The 24,101-nt window shown below is 44.0% G+C and overlaps 1 protein-coding gene across 1 annotated transcript in view; it reads left to right on the forward strand.

Annotated features, from left to right (window-relative positions):
- AUTS2 (activator of transcription and developmental regulator AUTS2) overlaps positions 1–23,517 on the forward strand; it is a 1,247,769-nt gene extending 1,224,252 nt beyond the window's left edge. Inside the window, exons 14-19 of the mRNA XM_027862320.1 lie at positions 718–789; positions 6,914–7,055; positions 10,507–10,584; positions 12,660–12,743; positions 15,902–16,124; positions 20,242–23,517. Coding sequence (XP_027718121.1) covers positions 718–789; positions 6,914–7,055; positions 10,507–10,584; positions 12,660–12,743; positions 15,902–16,124; positions 20,242–21,496 — 1,854 coding nt within the window. The 3' untranslated portion in view covers positions 21,497–23,517. The remainder of the gene's footprint in view (positions 1–717; positions 790–6,913; positions 7,056–10,506; positions 10,585–12,659; positions 12,744–15,901; positions 16,125–20,241) is intronic.
- Positions 23,518–24,101: the final 584 nt, after the last annotated feature.

Genomic DNA, 24,101 nt, shown 5'->3' on the forward strand with positions numbered 1-24,101 from the left:
GAGGGAGATGACATGCAAACAGCTATGTACAAACAAGCTATATCCAGGATAAATGGAAGAATAATCAACCTAGGAAGGCATTAGGATTAAGGGGGAAACCCATGGGAAAATTGAGTTTTGTTATCAATATGGTGGCTGTCTTTTCACTTCCTTGATAGGAAAAAAAGGGGGGGAGGTATGGAATTTGCTTTAGGCTTTGTATGTTCTGGCTTTGCCTCGGTTCACAGACGCTGCTGTATTACGTATGGAGGCTGATGAGAATTAGTAGCATAGCAACATTGGGCTAAGTGGAAATCCTTCCTCTGCCAGTGACTGCTTATGCCAGTTGGCACCAGAAAAGAAAGAAAGAAAAAAAATACAAAGCAGGGTCCGGGCTTTTCTTTTCCCGGGGAGCTAGGGAGGTCCTCATCAAGCGTAATTTTTTTGAGCAGCGGCCAGCTTTTTTTCAGGTTCATTGGGGGAATGAATGGAGTCAATTCTGTGATCCTCTTATGGTGGGTTTTGTTGTTGGGTTGTTTTTTTTTTTTTTTTTCCGGGGCTGCTGATGTAGAGTGCTCTCGAAGTACAAAGTGGCCTTGTTGCTTACTGGAGGATGGGGGAAGCTTATAGCCGATAACTCTGCCCCTGAAAGCTTCAGGGTGGCGGAAGTTGACTTTCTTCGAAACTTCTCTGTTGTGTTCAATGTTCTTCCTCTTTTCTCGTTTCTTATTCTTCCAGAAACCAGGGAAATGGTGTGCAATGCATGTTCACATTGCTTGGCAGATTTACCACCATCAACAGAAAGTCAAGGTCAGTTTCATCCCCGAATCCATGATCTTGTGATCAAGTGGTACCATCTTGGGTTGGGGTGGGAGGGAGGCTTAATAGGCTCCAAGTGGACCCTTTTTCGTCTGCGGTGATGACCATGCCCTTACAGAATGCTCATTAGTTTTCAAGGTTCATGCATGGCTTTCACAAAAACCCACTGGTGTTGGCACCCATTTCATAGATCAGGTAACTGAGTCCTACAGCTGGCAAGTGGCTAAAAGTGCATTCAGGGCTCTCAAAATACTGCACTGAGATGCATCTTACTGCCTCTGAAAAACTTATAAAAACTGCTCAGTGACCAGAAACTACCAGGAAAATTACAAAACAAAGAGAAAAATCCCCTGGTGGTTTTCCTCCCTCATGATTCTTCTGTCCAAGTTTGATCTCAAAGTATTTAACTGTGGATTGAGCCCTCAGAGCAAAGATGCTGAAAAGCCTATTGCAGAGGACAAGAAGAAAATTTATAATAAGTGTACTCGGATATTCTGTGTTGAGGGAGAGCTGTGATCGAAATTTCCAGGGACGTGCCGGATTGTTCTATTATTTGTCTTCCTGCCAAAGGCGCTTAACAGTCATATGTCTGTTAGATGCAAGGTGGGCTCCCTGATAGAGGAGAAGGTGAAAGGGAGCGCCCCTTGAGGAATACCACTCTATGCTTCGGCTTATTAAAGAGAATAAAAACTTCCTAGGTAGAATATAAGAAATAATCCATTAGGGGCCCCTCAGAAATAAAAGGATTTGTGAAGGCAAAAGGAGACAGGAACAGGGGTATTTAAAGAGGCTGGCAGATGAAAGCCATTGCAGAGAAAGAGGACGAGAAGAAGATGCCAGTCACTGCAGTAGTACAAGGATGAGGATCATCTACCCACTCTGGGCAGGTAGCTTGGGGACTTTCTAGGGAGAAACAAGGGGGCAGCTAGGGGGCGCCATAGTGCACAGAGCGCCAGACCTGGAGTCAGGAAGACTCATCTTCCTGAGGTCAAATCTAGCCCCAGACACTTACTAGTTATGTGACCCTGGGCAAGTCACTGCACCCTGTTTGCCTCAGTTTCCTCATCTGTAGAACGGGGATGATAATAACACCTTTGTCCCAGGGTTGTTGTGAGGATCAGATGAGATAATAATTGTAAAGTGCTTAGCACAGTGCCTGGCACATAGTTGTATATCAATGTTAGCTAGTATTATTATTAAATGAGATAATATTTAAAAATCAAGTGCCTGGCACATAGTAGGCACTTAAGAAATGCTTGTTTCTTTTCTTCCTCCTTAAAGAGTTGTGCAGAGCATTCAGAGATTCTGTGGTTTGCCCTGAATATTGTCAGAATGGGGCCAGAATTCCGATCTAGAGGGTGACTTAAGACATGATGGAGTGCTCATCTAAACATCCACCATCTATTTCTGACAATTCATCTAGGGATGGACAATATGTCTAGAAGAGACATAGAAAAGATTTATAGGGACTTTTAAGTCCTGGACAAAAACCTGAAGGACTTAAGGAAAAGATATGCTTTACCTCTTCTAATTGATGGCTGGCACTTTGGCAGAGGTAGTACCATGCCAGAGGTGGACAGAAGGAAACCTTTGCTTAGGTGGTTTCTAAAAAAAGGCATTTGGTATTACAGATTGTGTGGCACCAATTGAAAATAATTAGTTACTTTTAAGTAGTGTTTTCAGGTGTACACGTGGTATCCCTAAAACTCTGAGGGTGGTATTACAAGCATTATTATTTCCATTTCATAGATGAGAAAACTGAGATTCAGCTGTTGTGACTTACTCATAGTGACATGGCTGGGGCATGTCATGAGTTAGGACCCCGTTTCAGTTCCACGGCCTCTGTTCTTTGCAATATCGTAAGCCGCTTCGGGTGAAGATAAGAAGAGAAAGAAGTAATGATGCTGGAGGAGTAGATAGAGGCCACTAGACCAGCTGGAGGAAATGGACGATGAGATCATTACATACCAAAGCTGACAGACACAGGGACAAAGTAGACTAATAGTAGATTTTGACTCCATTTTTGCTAGAAGTCTTATCCTACCAAAAGTAGAGCATCTGAAAAAATTTTACAAGCCTCACTGATACTTTCTTCTATCAGAAGGTAGAGCAAGTGGTAAGGGGTCTTGCGGATTTGACCCTGATCATGAACAAGCAAATGCCAGCCAACTGGTTTTGGAGTGAAGACGATGGGAACGCTGGGAGAAAAGTGGCTCACCTTGGAGTTGATGCTGGTTGTGAAGGATAGGCTGAGGCTGTATGTATAGCCTTGACCTTTGAGAGAGCAGAAGAAATAAATGTCATATAAATTATAGACATGATCCCATGCTCTGCCTAGACTCCAAAAGGGAAGACGGTTTAAACTAAGAGGCTCTTAAAAAAATGAAATTCTGAGATAAGATTGCAAATTTTTGTCGTTTTGACTCATGGCTGACTCTTCGAGACCCCATTTGGAGTTTTCTTGGCAAAGATACTGGAGTTATTTGCCATTTCCTTCTCCAGCTCATTTGACAGATGAGAAAACTGAGGCAAACAGGGTGAAGTGACTTGCTCAGGGTCACATAACTAGTAAGTGAGTGAGGCCAGATTTGAACTCAGGAAGATGAGTCTTCCTAACTCTAGGCCCAGCGTTCTGTGCACTGTGGCGCCTCCTAGCCACCAAGATTACAGATTATTCTAGAAGAAAAAGGTAATTGTTTAAACTAAAGGTTCTTAACTTGGGGCTAGGGAGGGGTGTTGTTTGTTTTTTTTATTTTGATAGCCATATATTAATTTTAAAATATTGTTCTGAGAAGAGGCCCTTGGCTTTACCAGGTTGCCAGAGAAGTCCTTGACACACCAGAAAGTTAGAGCTTCTGATGTAAACAGACCAGTCTGGCTGTATGTACTTAGAGCCAGGAGTGTGCTGGGGCCAGCTTAAACCAGCTTGCAAAGCTGATTGTTAAATTTTCAACATGAATATTTATTTATGCCTCAGAAATCAGCAAGTGCTACAAATCAGGGCTTGATTTATTGTATTTATTTTTTTATTATCTAGACTTAAGAAAGTGATGGGAAAAAATATGAATAATGAAGATTAAACCTAAAAGCATCACTTTTTTCCCCCAGAAAGAGAAATGAGTGTTACCCATTTACCGGCACCCTTACTTAGAGCCCTTCACTGAGCTCAGCTTTTAAAAGACTCAATATGGGGATTGCAAACAGTGCCAAGAAATAAGTTTTTAAAATGGCAAAAACATATAACAGAACAGTTTTCAGGAAATCTTCAGACCACAGAATGTGCTGGGGCTTGTGGAAATTGTTATGGATGACAGAGAGGATAACTTTTTGTAATCTATGTTTGAGATCAGAAAGAAAAGCAGATTGGGATAAGCTGCACAGAACGAATGGTTTAAAAAAAATAGGGAAGATTTATCGAGAGAATCATTCAAGAGATGAAGAAGAGGAACTGAAGGCTTTGGGTTCATTATGAATCATTAGTATAATGTAGGAGCCAAAGAGACGAATGTGATTGGGTGGAAGGGGGGACGTCTGACCTTGTGATTTCATTCATTTGGAAACTCCCTCTGTCGAAGCTTATTGACAACCCATCTGTAACTTAGAGCCTCAGAGAGTGGCTTGAAACACTGACAAGTTGAATCACACAGGTATACAATGAACATATATATATATATATGTATCAGTGGCAGGACCTGAACCTATAGCTTTCTGGCTCCAAGGCCAGCCCTCTAGCTCTGTACCATGATGCCTCTCAGTTCAGTCCTAGTTGACATTAATATCCCAGAAAACAGAACCAGTAATCCCATTGTACCTGGTGGGCACCCTACCACGTTTGACGTGTTATGTACACTTCTGAGTTTTGCAATTAAAAGTGTGTGTGTGTATGTGTGTGTGTGAGAGACAGAGACAGAGGGGAGAGAGACAGGAGAGACAGAAAGAGAGAAGTAGAGAGAAAAGAGTAGAGAGAAATGGAGAAACAAAGAGAGAGAGACTTGAATTCATAAACATTTAAAAGAGGCAGGATGGCATGAGGGATGAGTCACTGGATTAGAAGTTAGGACGACCTGGGACCACCTCAGACACAGGGCACTGGACCCAATCCCTTCTATCTCTCAATCTTTGACTTTGCTCCAAGGACCTAATTTGTTTACTCTGGAGAAGCAACGTTACGAGGGGACTGTAGCATCTCTGTCTAAATGTTGGAAGGGCTATTGGGTAGGAGGGATTCGATGTCCTCAGGGCAGCTCCAACATTCAAAAGTTGGACTAAAGGTAGGGAAGGTTGACTTTGGGTCTGTATGTCAGAACTTTCTAGTAGTGGACTGTCAGAAAATGAAATGTGCAGCTTTATTAAGTAGTGAGCTCTCTGTCTTTGGAGGTGTTCAAACAAAGGTTAGAATGACAGTTTGCTGGGGACTTGGCATCCTCCATCCTGTCACGTTTCCATATTTCAAGTATTTGTTTATACATTCCACATGTGAAACTCATTAGACTTTTCAATATTATACTTATAGCTCATTGCCACGCATTTGTACTGTTCCTTGGTTTTCCAAAGTATGCCCTATCCATACTATGTAGTCCCGCCTCTCTTATGCTCTCTATAAGCTCTCATTACCTCTGAGGCACCCTTTTTATTTTAAGGGTAGAAAAGTAGAATATTCTAGACAGGAATGGTCTAAACTTGTCCTTAGAGTACAACTGACTGACAACTTTTATTTGCCACAATTCAAGTAGAAAGTCGTTTCCAAAAGGAAATGTTCATCTATGTTCATCTTCTTTTCGGTAAATTCTCTGCGCCTAATCCCTGGGTCCTATTTGCTTCATGGACCCGAGCTGTAGTTAATAGAACTGTGCTCTGTACCGTGTAATATTGAAAGGGTTTGGCAGGCAGATTGGGAGAGGTGATCAAGAGATCGTTTTTCCCCCGATTGCTAGTGAATTAAAAGCTTAGTTTGGGGTTTTGATTCTTCCTAATTATAGTAGGAGCCCCCTCTGTATGATTCGCTGGGCTTTTGAATGGAGATCACACTAGCCTTTGTCCGTCTCTGGCCCTTTAACACGAAGTTGTTGAATTCTTGGTTTTTTAAAGCTATCAGCCCCACTTTGCTTTTTTTACGTGATGGTGAGCTTTGGGAAATTGACTTGTAGGCACGCATGATAATTTTTCATAATTGTAATATTTGTTGGTCTTATCATAACTGATCATGCTCTTGCAAGAGTCTAAACTATTCATTTATACAGCAAATTATACCTCTATTAAGAGTCCCTATTTAAAATGGCTTTTTGAATTCACTGCAATGGAAAACATGATAAAAGTGAACACTTCAGAGAAAGGAAAATAAACAAAAGGAATCCACAGTGGTGCAAAGGAAAGAGATTGGATTTGGAATCAGATGATTTGGGTGTGAACATCGCTTACTTGCTGGACACGGACTGTCACTTAACCTCTGGGCCTCAATTCTTCCTACATTAAATGAGGTTAATGGACCAGGTGACTTCTAAAGCCCCCTCTGCAATCGTAGACATTTACTAGCGGTGTAACCCTGGGCACTAACCCTTCCAGCCTCAGTTTTTTCTTCTCTGAAATGGGGATAACACCTACCTCACAAAGTTGTTGTGAGGATTAAATGAGAGAATGAGAATTATTTAATATTTAATTTTATAATTAAAACTATATTATAATTAATTATTGATATTTAATATTTGATTGGATATTTAATAATTATTATTACTACTTCTAGAAATGCCTCAATACTGGAAAATGGCTATAAACATCTTTGCTCCAACTACAAAGCCGCCTATAGCTGGCCCTGAATAAGTTAAAAATCAGTACACTTGGGTCATATCTTGAGTATAACCAGAAGCACCCCATGATACAGGTGGCATAGAGATTGCCGCCATCCCTCACTTTTCCGTCATTTGATGAAGCATTTCACTTCATTATTAGCATGTTGAGGAACTTTGCATAAAGTTCACCTTTTGTGAAGCTCAAGTGTGGTTGGAGGTAAAGGCCATTGGCCATAGCCTGTACGTAATTCACTATTGTAGGGCTCTACTGTTCGTTGAATTCCTTTCTTGGGAGAAGTAACTATTCCAATTCCCTCTTGTTCTTTTAGAAACAGATGCAATCAGACCCACATAAGCTGGACTTCGGATTGAAACCTGAATTCCTCAGCCGCCCACCAGGCCCCAGTCTCTTTGGAGCCATCCACCATCCCCATGACCTGGCACGACCGTCCACTTTGTTCTCCGCTGCTGGTGAGTTTGCTGTGGGTGTGGCCCTTGCAAATAAGGACCGGATGTCTACTCGCCGCCCCTCCATGCACAAGGTCCATAGGTGTTGAGATGAGCCACATCAACTGTTACCTTTATTGTTTGTAAGGATGTGGCCCCTTCTTATTGCTATAAAAAGAGAATATGAAGGCATTTCCAAATGATGCTGCTCAATGACGTGTTCTTTGGGCTGGAATCCAGAACACTGAGGTTTCAGTCTCAGCTTTTTCTCGAAGCTGTGACCTTATGCAAGTACTTCACTACTCTTTATCTATGAAATGAAGGAAGTGGACATGACCCCTTGGAAGGCCCCCCCCCCAACTCTAGCATCCTGTGATTCTATGAAGGATGGTTCAAGTGGGATGAATAGCTGAGATTGTGGTTGGTAGTATGGTTTAGTGATAGTATCACAGATCAAGGGTCGGAGGGAGCCTTAGAAGTCATCGCTGGTCCACCACTTCATTTTACAGATGAAGAAACTGAGGCCCAGAAAGGGCTCCAATCTTGGGCATTTGAACGTACGTCTTCCTATCTAGTGTTATATCACGCTCATTTACCACATTAATGAATGGCACATGAGAGAAAGGGTTTCAAGTAGAGTTTCACCGATTTCAGAATTGGTTCCTTGGCAATTCCAATGATAGAAGACATTTGGAAGGACATGGAAATGCAAATGCTTAGCAGGGAGGTTTTCTACTTGCCATGAGATACCAAGTCTCTCCCTGGTCTTCATGCCTAAGAACATAAGAAATGCTGTCCTCTCTAGAGGATCCAGAATCCTGGCTCTAGAACAGGAAGCAACCTCAGAAGACATCTAGTCCAACTTGCACCTAACAATATAATTTATTTTCCAACAAACCTGAAGAGTAATCAATATGCCCTTTGCTTGAGGACCTCCATTGAGGGGGAATCATTCAGAGCCGAAACAGGAAGAGCCTCTCCATGCAAGCTATAGCTCTTCTACTCCCGTCATTGGAAGGCACCTTAAAGGTCATCACCACCACCTCCTCATTGGTGAATTAGGGGTTTGGGGAGAAATCCATTCCCCTGAAGTAACATTGCCTCAGCTTTGAATTTGAGCTGTCAGTTTAGAGAGTAACTCACTCTGCTTTTGTAGTTCTTTTTCTTTCTTTCTTTTCTTTTTTTTTTTTTTTGGCTAGATAATGGAGTTAAGTGACTTGCCCAGGGTCACACAGCTAGTCAGTGTAATGTGTCTGAGGTCGGATTTGAACTCAGGTCCTCCTGACTCTAGGGCTGGTGCTCTATCCACTGCACCACCTAGCTGCCCCTGTAGTTCTTTTTCTAAAGGTAATCATTTATTAGGTTAAGAAGGACATTTTTTTGGTCCAGAGCAGGGATTTCATCAGTGAAGGCAATTTCTGATGCACGAGCTTTGTCCACCAGCAAACCATCTATGTTGTTGTTCAGTCGCGTCCAACTCTTCCCAACCTCATTTGGGTTTTTTTGGGCAGAGATACTGGAGTGGTTTGCCATTTCCTTCTCCAGCTCATTTGACAGATGAGTAAACTGAGGCAAACAGGGGTGAAGTGACTTGCCCAGGGTCACACAGCTAGTCAGTGTCTGAGGCTGGATTTGAACTCAGGAAGAAGAGTGCACTGCACCACTTAGCTGCTCAGCCAGCCATCTATAACATATAGTCCTAGGGGATTGTCTGGATCATAGCGTTGAACGAACTTGTTTGTTGAGGCAAAGGTGACGTTCCAACCTCTGGGTCAGCCAAAAGACAACATCAGTGAGCGTCCCCTTTTGGAAACTGTTTCCTCCTTTCTATGGGTACCGACAGCAAGCACTGACAGGTTCATAGAACTCAGCCTGGAAGAGGTCTCAGGGGCCATCTCGTCCTTGTGTTACTGGTGAAGAATCAGGGACCAGGGGCTTGCCCAGAGTTACCCAGGCAGTAAATATCAGGCAGGATTTTAAATCAGATCATCTAACTCCAAAATCATGGCTAGTCCCTCTTTCCTTGAAGGTAAACACATCCCTGTTAGGGCAGCTAGGTGGCACAGTGGATAGAGCGCCAAGCCTGGAGTCAGGAAGACCTGAGTTCAACTGTGACCTCAGACACTTCCTAGCGTGTGACCATGGGCAAGTCATTTCACCCTGGTTGCCTCAGTTTCCTCATCTGTCAAATGAGCTACAGATGGAAATGGCAAACCACCCCAGTGTCTTTGTCAAGAAAACCCTGAATTGTGTCATGAAGAATCAGATACAGCTGAAAAAAGACTTAGCAACAAGTTTAACTCTGGGATCTGACCTTGTGTGCTTTGGGATTTCTCTCCCCTGAATTGTAACGTATCAAATCCTCCTGTCTCCATGATTAGCTCTCTTTCCATCATACAATGCTTCCTCCAAGGAAAGGGGCTGCCATTTTTTAAAAACTATTGACCATTACAAAAAACATGAATAATTTACTCAGTGCTTATGAAATTCGGGCATTTAATCTCTTATTATATTATGTTACGTTACATTACATTACTATGTTATGTCATATGTTATATTACGTTATATCATATCATATGTTATGTTATACAGGATATTCCAAGAGTCTTTGTGCAGTTTTAAGCTATTAAAGCTTTATTACACTATTACCTCTAATATTGTTATGATGCCTTCAAACAAAGGATTACAATTAACAATGTAAATATGACCCCCCAAGAAATGAGTCTGCAAATAGAACTATATGAATTTAAATTTAGAAAGAGCTGTCTCTGTCGTCTCTTCCAGTCCCCTCATTTTGAAGGTGAGACGCCAAAACCTAAAAAGATGCCTGAGCTCACTGGGCCAGGACTTGACCGTCTTAGCCTAATGCTTTCAGTACTACAAGACTCACTCTCCCTCCTTTGAGACTTTGTTCTGCCTTCTTCTTAAGACGGTGTATTTATAAACCACATCACTGCTTGAGATTTCCAGAAATGTTCAGCCTTCATTCCATAAACAGTTCTTAAGCCCCTCTTGTGTCTGCCCCTCAGCCTGTCGCCTCCTCTGTAAGAGGAGATCCCCCTTTGGCTCGGAGTCTTTGCTCTTGTGTGGTCTCATCGCCTCTGTCCCTCCCGTTCCCGGCCTTTTCGAGTCCACAGGAACACTCCTTGGCAACGAGGACGTGTCCTGATAATTATCTACGCCCTCCACTGTTTGGGTGTTTGGCAAGCCCACTTGAGAAAGGAAGGAAAGAGGACCCCTGCATTCAGGGGGAAAGAACTGCCTTTCTTTCTATGTCTTAGCAGAAGCAGGGACTCCTTTCTTTCACATTATTTGTTCCCTACGGGGTCCTGAGCTGACTTCAGTTATGTTCATTTTTCTCCCTCTGCTCTCCACTGTGAGCTCTGAATCAACAAGGAACAGACCGGCCCAGAGGAGTCTGGCCATGGTTCAGTGCGCCCTGTGACTCTCGTTTTCCTTGTGTTATGCTTGGTAGGTGCTGCACATCCAGCTGGGACCCCGTTTGGGCCCCCACCCCATCACAGCAACTTCCTCAACCCAGCTGCTCACTTAGGTAAGTGGAGTGTTTGACAAACAGCCTCCTGGCCCATGCATGGTTGAGTTGACTTGGTCAGCCGGCGGGTTGCTGACGAGGTTCCCAGACAAACTGGTGGTAAGGCAGTGTGTCTGTCAGGCATGACTGCCCAAGAAAACACTGCTTTCTTTTGGAGGCAGACTTCTTTTTAGAGAAGTCAAGGATCTTGTCGTTTTAAATTTCAAAATAATCCTCTAGCTTGGGGCATTAGTACTGAAATCAACGGTACTGATTTTTTTGTTGTTGTTGATTACTAGTGCAATGGGTGTGAAACATCCCCAAGTTCAAAGAGAACACCAGTTGGGGCTCTTGTGCCTCGGCTGGTACCAGGTGGATAGTTGCTAATCCTCTCTCCCCTCTACCTCCCTGGGTTTATGATATGGTTGCTTATAATGAACCTTAGGAAATAGCCCTCACATTTTGTAGATTCATCTTTTTTTTTAATTTAATATTTTATTATTTCCTCAATAACACAAAAACAATTTTAACATTTTTTTTTCAAATTTTGAGTTCCACATTCTGTCCCTTCTTTCCTCTTCTCCCCCCACCCTTATTGAGAAGGCAAGCAATTTGACATAGGTTATATACACATGTAGTCATGCAAAACGCATTTCCAGATTCATCTCTTTCTAATAAAGAGTGGGTAATTTACGTTTTACCTCCTTTTCTTGTTCGTGCATGGCTTTCACCGAAGACCAGATAAAGGCCACAGCAGCAGCCATGGGCCATGATCTTTTAACATGGATCCTTCCTGTATTTCTAGGCTTCTTATACATTATCCCGTCTTCATACTCTGGGCACAACACGTATAGATTCAAGATTTCATTTGGAATTGAAAACATGGTCTCCAGGAAGACGTTGCCTCTAAAAGTGAACCCTAATCCCTGATCTCTCAGAATTCCCTTTAGATTCAGTTAGGTTCCTCAAATATTTATTAGGGACTCTGGGTCGGGGTACAAAGTCAAAAGAGAATATTCTCTGTCCTCCAGGAGTTTACATTCTGGTAATCAGTCAACAAGCATTTATGAAGTGTTTACTATGCACCAGAGCTGTGTTAAGGACAAAAATAACCCCTTCCCTCAAGGACCATACATTCTGATGGGAGAAATACCATACAAATTAACTAGATAATACAAGATATTTGCAGGCTAGATAATAAAAGGTAATCTGAAAGGAGAAGAAGGCGTAAACAGCTACCATGTCCAGGAAAGGTGTCTTACAAAAAAGGTGGAGGCTTCAAGCTTTCTCTTGAAGGGAGTTAGGGAGGACAGAAAGAATGTTCCAGGTGTGGGGGTGGCCAGCCCAAAGGCACACACTTGGGTTTGGGGGGGAAGGCCATATTTGAGGAGCGATCGGCTACGTTAGCTTGATCATAGACTATAAAGAGGGGGGAAGTTATAAGGAGATTGGAAACATAAGAAGGATCCGTGTTGAGAGAGCTTGAAATGGCACCCTAAGAGTTTGTATTTGATCCTGGAGGTAACACTGGGATGTATTTAACGTGAATTTAGTTTAATAAACGCAAAGTATAAACAAAGTCATGTTGAAAAGGTAAAAACACCAACAAGGGTATTATGGGCGATGGTGTCCCTCACGCAGCAGGTAGCACCTTGAACCTTGATGAAAACTAAGAATTCTCCTAGGTAGAGGTGAGGATAGGAGAGCGTCCCAAAGCACAGGCACCAGCCCTGACCAGGAGATTGACTCTTATATGTAAGTGATGCTCTTCCCCAGGAGCTGAGATCCCAGGTGGGAAAGTTCTTTAGCAGAGAAACATAGCACTGGACTGAATTACCAATGATACCTCCCATGCTACAGGGTGAACAGAAGGTTAAGGGGTGGATTGGAATTGCTTTGGCTGCCTTTTCTAAAGGATGCTTCTAAAAGAAGCAGCCTCACAGTGCCACGATGGCACAGGCCTCAAATCCACGATAGAACCAGAGCAAAGAAAACCTTTCAGGAGCCAGGGAGTAGAGCAGGTTGCTGACGTAGGGACGTCCATCAGTGTTCATGGTTACATCCCTGTAATCATTCTTTTTAACATTTGCTTGCAGAGCCTTTCAACAGGCCAACCACATTCTCTGGTCTTGCAGCAGTGGGTGGCAATGCCTTCGGGGGACTTGGAAACCCGTCAGTTAGTGAGTACCTTCGTCTTTCAGAATCTGCCTCTAACTCCCCTTCCCCCCTTCTTTTTTCCCCCGCATTGGGCTGGGTGCCTGAAGTCCTCTGGGAGATCTTGACCTAACCTTGCTGTAGCTTCTCTCTGTGACTGGAGGAAAGGAAAAGAAATGACCATTGGAGACGTAGCTCAATCATTCAATCCGCCAGCATTTATTAATCGTTCACTGTGTTCCTGGCACTGTGTTAGGAGCTGGAGATACAGATAACAAAGAATGAAACAAGTACCAATAATTACTCTGTAACGCAGGACCAAAAGCTCTCGGGTGCCTAAGTACAATGAGTACATTGTTTTTCTCCCGGGTAACGAGAGATGGGAATGGCAGTAGCTGGGATGATTAAAATTCCTAAGCCTCATTTTAGTTGAAGTCTTCCACATCTTTTCACCTCTTCCTGTCTCACTCAAAACTTACTCCAGCTAATTAGCAAGTCACCAGAATGGCTCTTGAAATTCACCTCTGGTCTCAGTAGAAATGAAAAGGAGAAAAGGGAGAAAAGGGAGGAAGAAACCAGAACTCTAGAGTACAGAGAGCTGGCTGTATTCTGTAATTGTTCCCATATCCTAAAGGAGAGCCCAGCCTCCCTCAATGTGTGTTACCCAGAAGAGAAATCCATTATTTCATCACTCTTAAGAAAGTGCTTCTAGAATAGTTTGTCACATAAGTGTCCCCAAAGGCTTTATGTAGTCCTCGATGAACTAGGCTGGGAAGCCTTCTATTTCTCACTTCATCACCACCCCCACCTCCAGCAGAAAGATTAAAAACATAAAGGTAGAAAACAGAAAGATTTTCTGAGGACAGTTTGTCAGCGCAGCTCTTGTGTCCTTACACAAGTCTGAGACTTAGCAGATTCACCTCTTCAGGTGGTCGTGAACTCTGGTGGGGATAGGGAGGGATTGAGCTGTAGGAGTCTTCTTCAGGTCATCAGTCTTTTCAAAATGCAAATCCCTGAGATTCAAGCGTTGCCTTCTGGGTCTCTGAATTTATTTGTTTGAGTCTACTAGTTGGCTGTTGGACAGCTGGGTGGCGCAGTGGAATGAGTGCTCAGCTGGAGTCAGGAAGACCTGAATTCAAATGCAGCCTTAGACACTTACCCTGTTGGCCTTAGTTTCCTTATCTGTCCAATGAGCTGGAGAAGGAAATGGCAAACCACTGCAGTATCTCTGCAAAGAAAACCCCCAATGAGGTCACAAAGAGTCAGCAACTGAACAGCAACAAAGCTAGTTGGCTATAGATCTTAGGGGAGCAATGTAATTGTGGGGAGTGTGGCAGTAATAGTAACCAAAAGATCATAGATTTAGAACTGGAAGGGACTTTGGGTCAAGGGTGTGCTGGAACCAGTTCTTAACTTGCTAGCCTGATCCCTTGGAAACGGGCAAATACTGTAGATCAGGGCTTGATTTATTCTTCTGTTGATTATCCAGATTTAAGAAAGTGGTGGAGAATGTGTTAATAAGGCAGATTCAAAGTGAGTCATACATATTTCCCCCCCTCCAAAAAAAAAAAAGAGCTGGTTGTTAAACATTTACTAGCATACCCCTGCCTTGGAGGACCATTAAGTCATGGTACTGATGAAGAAATTGAAGCCTTGGGAAGTAAATTAAGTGAGTTGACCAAGGGCCAATTGATACTTTATAGGTGGAAGGTTTAGAGGCCAGTCATCCAATCACCACCCCCCAAATATTTAAGGGTATTAGGGATGGAGGAGGATAAAAGCTATTTTTCCAATTATGATTGATATGGATAAGACTGTGAAAGCAAATTCTACCGACAAATTTTAATGCCTGAATAGAGAGGTGGATTGATTGACATAATGCTTAGAAAGCTAGCCTGGGAGTCAAGACAACCTGGGTTAAAGTCTCAATTATGAAACACATTAGCTGTGTGACGTTAGATATGTTCCTTCCCTCATCAGTGCTCTAGACCAGGGGTATCAAACTCAAAAAAAAAAAAAAATTTCATCCTTGACTTAGAAAACCACAAATTAACATCATCTATGTCATATTGTATTTTAATTTATTTTGTGTTTCTCAGTTACGTTTTAATCAGGTTGGGCTTCACTCTGGGTGTTTTGTGGCTGTGAGTTTGACACCTCCACTCTAGGCAACCCAGTGAGGAAAGAGATGAGTTATTTGCATATTCCCTGTGCTGGGTATTATGCTAAATGCTTTTTACAGATATCATCTCCTTTGCTACCTAACCTAATAAGATAATAAATAATAACCTAATAACTGATAATGAATAACCTTAATAAAAGCATACATTGCAGAGAAGGTTCCTGTCTGCACTGTTAGAAGGAATTTCTTTACCTGGCAGCTTCTAATTGAACTCATGGGTCTGAGGCAAAAATTAAAATTAAACAAATAGACCCAAACAGTCAATAAGAATTTTATTAAGCACTTATTCTGTGCCAGGCACTGTGCTAAGAGCTTTTTACGAATATTATCTTCTTTGATACCTTAGACTATAAATAATAACTAAATGACTGATAATAAATTAGGCCATACATGGCAGAGAAGATGCCTATCTGTACTGGTAGAAGGGATTATCTTCCCTGGCAGCTTCCTAAATGATTGAAATCATGAGCCTGGGCAAAATTCAAAAGACCCAAAATGCATTTATCAAGCACTTACTGTATGCTCAGTGCTAGGGGCTCCCAGTCTGATGGGCATACCACATGTATATAAGTAGGTTCATTTGGGATAAAACCAGAGTGAAGAGAAGGTGACTGGAGGATTTCTGAGCCTCGCCAGGAAAACGGGCACCTCTAAATGCACCGCCTCGAATGTTTGCATGTGCCTACATCTGCTTGCTCTTGAGTCCCACGCGCATTTTTGGCCTAGGCAGCAGCCACAGAGGTGGCCATCACCTTCCTCCCATCCCCCCCTTTGGTTTCCCTTCTTCATCTCCTTCCCTGCGTCCGGGAGGTTTTAGAGAAATGTGAGCCGCGTCTCCAGGCCTCTAATGAATCTATTAATCTCCTTTCCTTTTCCAGCTCCCAATAATATGTATTCATTTTAACTCTGAATGCTGTTAAAAGTTGTATGGTAAGTACCTTCCTGGAAGCCATTTCCGCAATCTCTCTTAAACAGACTTTGTTCTCCACTTCACCATTTCAGCACCCAACTCAATGTTCGGCCACAAGGATGGCCCCAGTGTGCAGACCTTTAGCAACCCTCACGAACCCTGGAACCGGCTTCACCGGACGCCTCCATCGTTCCCGACCCCTCCGCCCTGGCTGAAGCCAGGGGAGCTGGACCGCAGCTCGTCCGCAGTAGCTCATGACAGAGATAGAGATGTAGATAAACGAGACTCATCCGTTAGTAAAGATGACAAAGAAAGGTACGGAAAGCCACCGATTCCCAGCGCTTGTTCAGTCTGAAAACGGGAAGTTCTCTCTTTGGCCCACAGAGTGTAACCTGCAGCCCCCCCGGCCCCCTCCACCAAGCCCGCCCCTCTTCCCCGGCCCGGTGCTCTGGCTGAGAACTGAGCGACAGCCCCCTAGACGTGGCAGTTTGGGTTAGGAGCGTCAGGAGAAGAGAGCGCCAACGAGTCCCGTCCCTTGTCCCAGGGTGTAGAGAATGCAGGCTTTGGAATGAGACGCGCCCTCCAGGCAGGACCCCGAGATAGACGCTCTTCCCTGAAAAAGAGCTGCCGCTAGTAGCTAGAAAGATGAGGCTGGGAGCAAGCTGCAGCCTGGAGCCAGTGCCCACCCACAGCATGATCCAACTCCATGTTTTCTTTCAAGTTGCACACCATTCATTTGGTCATCCTCAGGTCCTCTCTCTCTCTCTCTCTCTCTCTCTTTCTTTCTTGCTTGCTCTCTTTGTTTTTTTGAAAGCCACATTTTCATTGCTTCGTTTATATATTTCTCAGATTATGTTCAGAATTCAAATCCTGGGGCTCACAGATGAGGGATGGAATAAATCTTCCCGTGTGTGTGTGTGCGCGCGTGCGTGCGCATGTGTGCGCATGTGTGCACGTGTGTGTGCGTGCGCATGCGTGTGTGTGTGTGTTCTTGAATGTTTCTGAACAGCACTGAAAACGACTGATCAGTCCGTTAGCATTTGGTAAGCACCTACTGTGTGCCAGATGCTATACTAGGCATTTATGAATACCAAGGAAAAAAAAGCAAAACTCCCTCTCCTCCATGGTCTTAAAAGAATGGTTTTGGCTTTTTAATTTTAAATTTCTGGACCTGGCAGCCAGTGACTAATATATTGATTATCGGAAAGTGAAATATGAAAAATAGCTTTTTTTTCCCCCGTATAGTCTAATGTGCGTCAAAGCACTCTGGACAAAATATCAAAGCATTTTCTCTGTAAATATTTTTTTGGATGGGGCAGTTGGGGTTAAATGACTTGCCTAGGGTCACACAGCTAGTAAGTATCGTGTGTCTGAGGCCAAGTTTGAACTCAGGTCCTCCTGACTCCAGGGCCGGTGCTCTTTCCACTGCACCACCTGACTGTCCCTGTAAATATCTTTAAGGATATAATGAAGCAGTGGCCATATAGACACATATCAGGAAGTCCCCAGGAACCCTTTCCTTTTCCAGATTCTCAGATGTGACTAGTCTGCAGCAGTGTGGTTTTAGTATATTTCTCTGCTGTGATTTTTTAAAAACATGATAATTTAAAGAAATTTTTTGTAGCTTTTATAAGCTATAAATTTACTCGTGTTATATTAAGCATGTGAGTTGTAAATTTACTGTTGTGCTGTGTTAAGCTTATGAAGACTGTGTGTGTGTGTTTCTGTATGGCACAAATGATGATTGATCAATTAATTAACTTAGTTAATTTAGTAACACCTACTGTGTGCCAGGTACTGTACTGGACACTATGGATGAAGACTCTTTCTATGCTGTTCTGACAGCTAGCAGCTTGCTGACCGATGAGAGGGGACAAAGTAATATAAAAAACAAGAATTTAGGTCTTTTCAACATTTGCAAGATAATTTATATATATTATCTCACTTGCTCCTCACAACCACCCTGTGAGATAGGTGCTATTACTACTCCCATTTTATAGATGAGAAAACTGAGCCTGTGGCTCCCCCAGGATGGCACAGCTAGTCCACGTGTGACGCTGGTCTTTCCAGTCTTTCTGACTCCCAAGGCCATGTTGTAGCTGCCTTGGTGGCACCTGAGAGGGCCTTTGTCCCCCTTGCACCTCCATCCCCACTGTCTCAGTAAGGGCTGATCAAGGGAGCCATGTCCAGAGTGAGGCACAACAAGTCATCCCCCCTCCCTGAAGAAGGAAGTAGGATGGAGCCACATGAAGCAGGCTCTCCCCAGTGACAAAAGATGGCAGATGTATCTTCCCTGCCAGGTGCAGGATGTCTTCTGACTTAAATCAGTCAGCCTACATCAAACCTGGGGCGCTTCCCTCTGCTTTGTTTTTGTTGGAGGCATCTCTGCTTGCTCTCTCTTTTGTACCATATCTAGAGCTGAAAGGAAACTTAGGCTATCTCGTCCACCCCGTTTATTTTACAGGTAGAGAAACTGAGGCTGAAATAAGGGAAATGAATTCTCCAAGGTCACACAGTGAGTGGCAAAACCAGGGGTGGTGCCCAGGGCCCTGGATTTGGAACCAGAAGGCCTTGTTTCCAGTCCCACCTCGGTTTTTACTAGCAATATGGCTGTGAGCAAATCACTGCTCCTCTGGGCCTGGGTTTCCTCATTGGTAAAGTGAACGAGTTGGACCAGATCACCACTAAGGTCCCTTCCAGCTCTGTACCTGTAATCCTGTGAACCAGGATTTGAACCCAGGCGCTCAGACTCTTTTCACGCCACCATGCTGTTTGCTTTTTTCTTCTGTTAGCTGTCATCACCATCATTATTATTGTTAATAATAATAATGACAACAACTACATGTTAACCTCGCTATCCATTGCTTGCAAAGGGCCTTCCATACCTAATCTCCCTTGATCTTCAAGACGACCTTTGGATGTAGGTATTGCGAGGAATGGTTAAGCCCATTTTACTCGTGAGTAGGCGGAGGCCTAGAATCGCCCAAAGTCACCCAGCTAGTAATTGAGCGACAGAACTGAGTCTTGAATCCAAATCTCCCAATTCCAACGCCTTCTTCTCCAGATGGACGTTCTTTGCCTTCATCACAAAACTTGCCTTTTTTTTTGGTCTTTGAAATTCCAGTATTGACTCCTTCCAACCATCCCTGCCTCTAACGTTGGCATGGTTGGGCCAAGGCCTTCTTCTTCCCTATCTCCATTGAGCTTCCAACCTAATGCTCGCCTTTCTCTCTCCTCCCTTCTGATTCTCACTCTGAACACCCCAGGTAGACATTTGTTTGCATTCTTGTCCCTACTCAGCTAGACGTCCTCCTTCAAGGTCCTCCATCCTCCCACATTTCCTCCCCTCTCCTCTGATGATCCTTTTCTCCTTCCAGAGCTTTCCTCCTTACTCCCCCATATCACTTATTCATCAAACACCTACTGTGTGTCAGCCAGTCAGAGATAAAAATGGCCCAGCCCTGCCCTCAGGAAGCTTACATTCCCTCTTCTCATTTGCCCTGGACGTTCTTTTAGTCTTCCCCTCCAGTTTTTCTTATCTTCCTGGTACAAAATGGTCTCTTGGTATTGGAATGATTTTCTGTCTCTCTTCTGTTGTTTTACTCTCTCTTCTCAGTGACTTATTTACTTGTCTGGAATTATCCAGTATCTCCACTATTCATCCTAGTTTGAAACGAGCTCTTCTACAAGCCCCACGATAGTTGCCCAGTCTTGGTAGTACCATAACTTTCAAGATGCTTAAAAAATACAGAGGAGGTTCCAGAGCTTAAGTGACTAGTCTAAAGTCACCCAGGCGGTCAGTGACAGAGCTGGGATTCGAGCTCAGGTCGTCTGATTCCAAAGCTGGCACTCTTCCCAATGCTCCCTGCTGCCCATCAGTACTCTTTGTGTTAGAGGCTGGCTTCCCAAGTGGAAAGGAGAGGTCATCTTCTTTTCCAGGATTCAGTGACAGGAAGTCATTTTCGCTGAAAAATAAAGCAAGAGCTTCTCTTTAACATGAACATTTATCGACATTTAATTGATCCTCCGGCACTGGGTAGCTGCTGGTTGACGGGCGCAGCCCTCCCTCACTTGGATGACTCTCTTTACCACTGTACATGCGACTGAGGCAGTCATCCCCCCCAAAAAGAGATCACTACTTTCTCCTTCACTCTCCGCTTTGTGGCCCTTACTTATCCACAGCAGCCTACCCTCTGCCATCTTGTTAAGTACTAAACAAGGCTGCTTCAGGAGGCCTCTTCTTGCCCTGTGCCAAAAGACACATTTAGATCCTCAGATCTCAGGAATGCCTTTTTCTTTGTGGCTGAAGGGAGTGAGACCCTGGCCAGCCCGTCCTACACATTCATTTCATTTGCAGCTCTTCTCCCAGATGGTCAACGAGGAAACCTTACCCCCGTTTTCTTTCTTTTTCTCCTCTTTTCTCTCCTCTTAGGGAGGGCATTGAGAAGCGACACTCCAGCCATCCTTCACCAGCACCTGTCCTCCCAGTGAACTCCCTGGGACACCCCCGCAGCTCTGCTGAACAGATGAGGAGCCATTTGAACACCGAGGTTCGCGAGAAAGACAAACCCAAAGAGAGAGAGAGGGAACACTCGGAATCCCGGAAAGACACGAACGTCGAAGAGCACCAGGTGAAGGACGGCCACGTTGCCGAGAAGGAGCCCCATGGGCACGACAGCAGAGCTGCAGCGGATGAATCCAAGCAGGTGTCCAGGGTCCCGTCTCCGTACGCCAGAGCCCCTGTGGTGGAGAGCGCCAGGCCCAACAGCACCTCGAGCCGAGAGGCCGAGAGGAAGAGCGAGCCGGCCTACGAGAACCCAAAAAAGGGCGGTGCCGAGGTCAGGGTGAAGGAGGAGCGTAAGGAAGACCATGACGTGCCTCCGGAGGGACCTCAGACTCACCGGTCCTCTGACCCTCCGCCACCGCCCATCTCGACGACGTCCAACGTGCACCCAGGACCCTTGGCCTCCATGCCCATGACCGTGGGAGTGACCGGCATCCATCCCATGAACAGCATCAGCGGCCTGGACAGGACTCGTATGATGACTCCATTCATGGGGATCAGCCCCATTCCGGGAGGAGAACGGTTCCCGTACCCTTCTTTCCACTGGGACCCCATACGGGATCCACTGAGGGACCCCTACAGAGAACTGGATATCCATCGGAGAGATCCACTGGGCAGGGACTTTCTGCTGCGGAACGACCCCCTCCACCGCCTCTCCACGCCCCGGTTGTACGAAGCTGACCGATCGTTCAGGGACAGGGAGCCCCACGATTATAACCATCACCACCACCATCACCACCACCCTCTCTCCGTGGACCCTAGGCGGGAGCACGAGAGGGGCGGCCACTTGGATGAACGGGAACGGTTGCACATGCTCAGAGAAGATTATGAGCACGCCCGCCTCCACTCGGTCCATCCCACCGCCCTGGACGGCCATCTCCCCCACCCCGGCTTAATCACTCCAGGACTGCCCAGCATGCACTATCCTAGAATCAGCCCCACCACGGGACACCAGAACGGACTTCTTAACAAGACCCCTCCCACAGCAGCTCTGAGCGCACCTCCACCACTCATTTCCACGTTGGGGGGTCGTCCAGTCTCCCCGCGGAGGACTACCCCTCTGTCAACAGAGATGAGAGAGCGACCTCCTTCCCATACTCTTAAGGATATTGAAGCCCGGTAAGGAGAGATGCAGAACAGGAGAGAGAGAGAGAGAGAGAGAGAGAGGAAACTGTCCATGAACATACTGTTAGACAGACAAACAGAACTCCCGCATCTTTAACACGGACTGTGGATGTGACAAGACCCCAAACCTCCGTCCCCCTGTAAAAATGTATAGACTTGAGTGCAAAGATTTTGAAATGTTTTTGTATATTATATGTTGAAATTTTCCAGATCTTTAGCCAAGTCATATGTTTTTGTGTCTCCTACTCTATTTTGTTTCTCGTACAAAACTTTTTTGATTTGAACCAAAAGAAAACGATGGAGATGACTATACAAACAAAAGCAATTTTTTTTGGGGGGGTGGGGGGAACTACCGAACCTTTTGAAAAAAGTCAACAGAACCCACCGTACAAAGCTGTTTCAGACCAGAAGGGAAGGCCATGTACATATTCATGTAAAAAAGAAGGCTTTGTAGGCTAATGGTTCATATATGCAAAAGGGTGTGATGAAAGCTTTACTGTGTACAAATGTAAATAGATAAAATTAAGTCACATAATACATTAATACTTCTTAAAATGTGCTATTTGCAAACTTAATATTGATGAGCACAGTTGGCTTCCGCTGTGTTCCCATATATTATAGACAGCTAAATCCCTTCAACTATGCAATGAATGTGAGGGCTTTTAACAGAAGCCTTTCGAACTCAAAGGAGCCTTTTCAAATCCATTTACAACATACTTAAGGTCATATTTTCCCTGAACGAGCTCTTAATGTGATATGACTTGTTTTTCCTAGTTTTTGTTTTTTTTGAACAGAGAAACATCTTTCTTAGCAAGTTAGACCCCAGGCTCTGGAGACATTCACCTGAAGTCATTGTTTGTGGGCATTTGAGAAAGTCTCGCCTCATGCATTGGGCCATGGGGCAGCTGGTGACAGAGGGGATGGGATTTTCAGATGCCAGAATCTGGTGATGAACGTACTTTTGTGTCAGTCAAATATTAAAAAGTTCCAAGATCTTGTTAACGTCAATCAAGTAATTCTGCAAACACCCCTTCTCTTGTTGGGAACCATGCTTTTTTTTCCCCCTGAGTGTACCGTTTTCTCTTCTGCGCACAGTTTCTTTTTTTCCTTTCTTTTTTTAACAAGGCATTTAATGACACCCAAACAAATCCTGAAAGAAAGCTAATAGTTTTCTAAGATGATGGATATGTTTTTACTGTGTTTGATAGTTAATGACTTGAAGATGCAAATTTCTCATTGTGGTTCATGTATTTCAGTTGGTAATAAAGTCTGGGAAGAGCCTAACAGGTCAGCCTTGTTGTATGCAGACACCAGAAGGCAACACAGGCTGGGTGAAAATATTTGTTTTCAGGTTTGCATCCATCCTCTGTCTCTTCATAACACTTTTTATAATACATTAAGCTTCTTGTCCACATATTTGGAGAGAATATGACTTTACTATCAGAGAAAATACAATATATCTTGTCTACTGGACTGTAAAATATATGTATGAAATAAAATTAGTTCCATTGGTCTCCTAGCGTATTAAAGTGCTATCTGAAGTTGTTATCCTGTTTTTGCAAAAAACAAAAAACAAACAAACAAAAAAAAACAAAAAGCAAAAAAATACAAAAAGAAGGAAAAAAGAAAAGAGAAAAAAAGTCTTAAGTACAGACAGTTGTTTCTAATGAGAAGAGAGATCTATTTTAGTAGTAAACTGAAGGTTTAGTTGTGAGGTTCAGGTTTGTGAATTTCAGATGTTGTGCAGTGTTTTTGTTTTTTTTTTTTTAAGAACAACAGCAACAGGAGAAAAAAAACCCGATAAATATGTACACTGGAAATGTAGTGGTAGTTTTCAGTATTGTAAAGAGATTGTTCTATACCAACCTTTTTGCTGTTTATCCTGTATGTAATAAAGTCCTTTCTAGACCCTATGTGAAAAAGAAAAATGAAGCGGCAGGTTCTTCAGCATGTTCCTCATCAGCGGAGACTTCTTGTGTGATGTAAAGTGTGCCATGTTATTAAAAAATGTGAACTAAACGCCCCCCCGCTGATTTTTTGTGTGCAACGGCCATCTTTGCTCTAGGGGAAGAGCCGTGCTTTTGTGGAGGCTGGGCTGTCGGAAAAGAATATTCAGAGCCAAGCCTGAGAAAGATAAGGTTGACTCGCTGAGTCTAAGCGTCCTAGCACCCGTGAGGGACACGGTTCCTAGTGGAGAGCCTGGGGAAGACCATGCTTCCATTGTGACCAGTTGGGGTGGGGGAGGGTTTTATATGCCTTACATTAAATATACAGCACCGGAAGGTGGGATTTTTGGTCTCTTGTAGGGGAATCTCTGTTCAATCAAGATCCCAACCTCTTAGCCCCCACTTAGCACTGTCTCTGTGTCGTTGACTTTCTTGTTCAAGCCCCCGTTCTGATTTACAGTATTTTAATAGAAAATTAATTTTGGCCTTTTGGCCACATTCCTTGCTGTTTGTTGCTTTTGTGTTTTAAAGTATGAAACAGTGCTTGTGCATGAGTCGGCACCTTCCTGGTTTTTGTATGCTGATTTCTGTGTCTCTTGGCTTAGGTGGCAAACCCAGGTCTTTGCAAACTCCTTCCCTGCCCACCCCTCCCCCCTC

The sequence above is a fragment of the Vombatus ursinus genome, unplaced genomic scaffold, assembly GCF_900497805.2.
Source record: "Vombatus ursinus unplaced genomic scaffold, bare-nosed wombat genome assembly UNPS02014768.1, whole genome shotgun sequence".
Lineage (NCBI taxonomy): Eukaryota > Metazoa > Chordata > Mammalia > Diprotodontia > Vombatidae > Vombatus > Vombatus ursinus.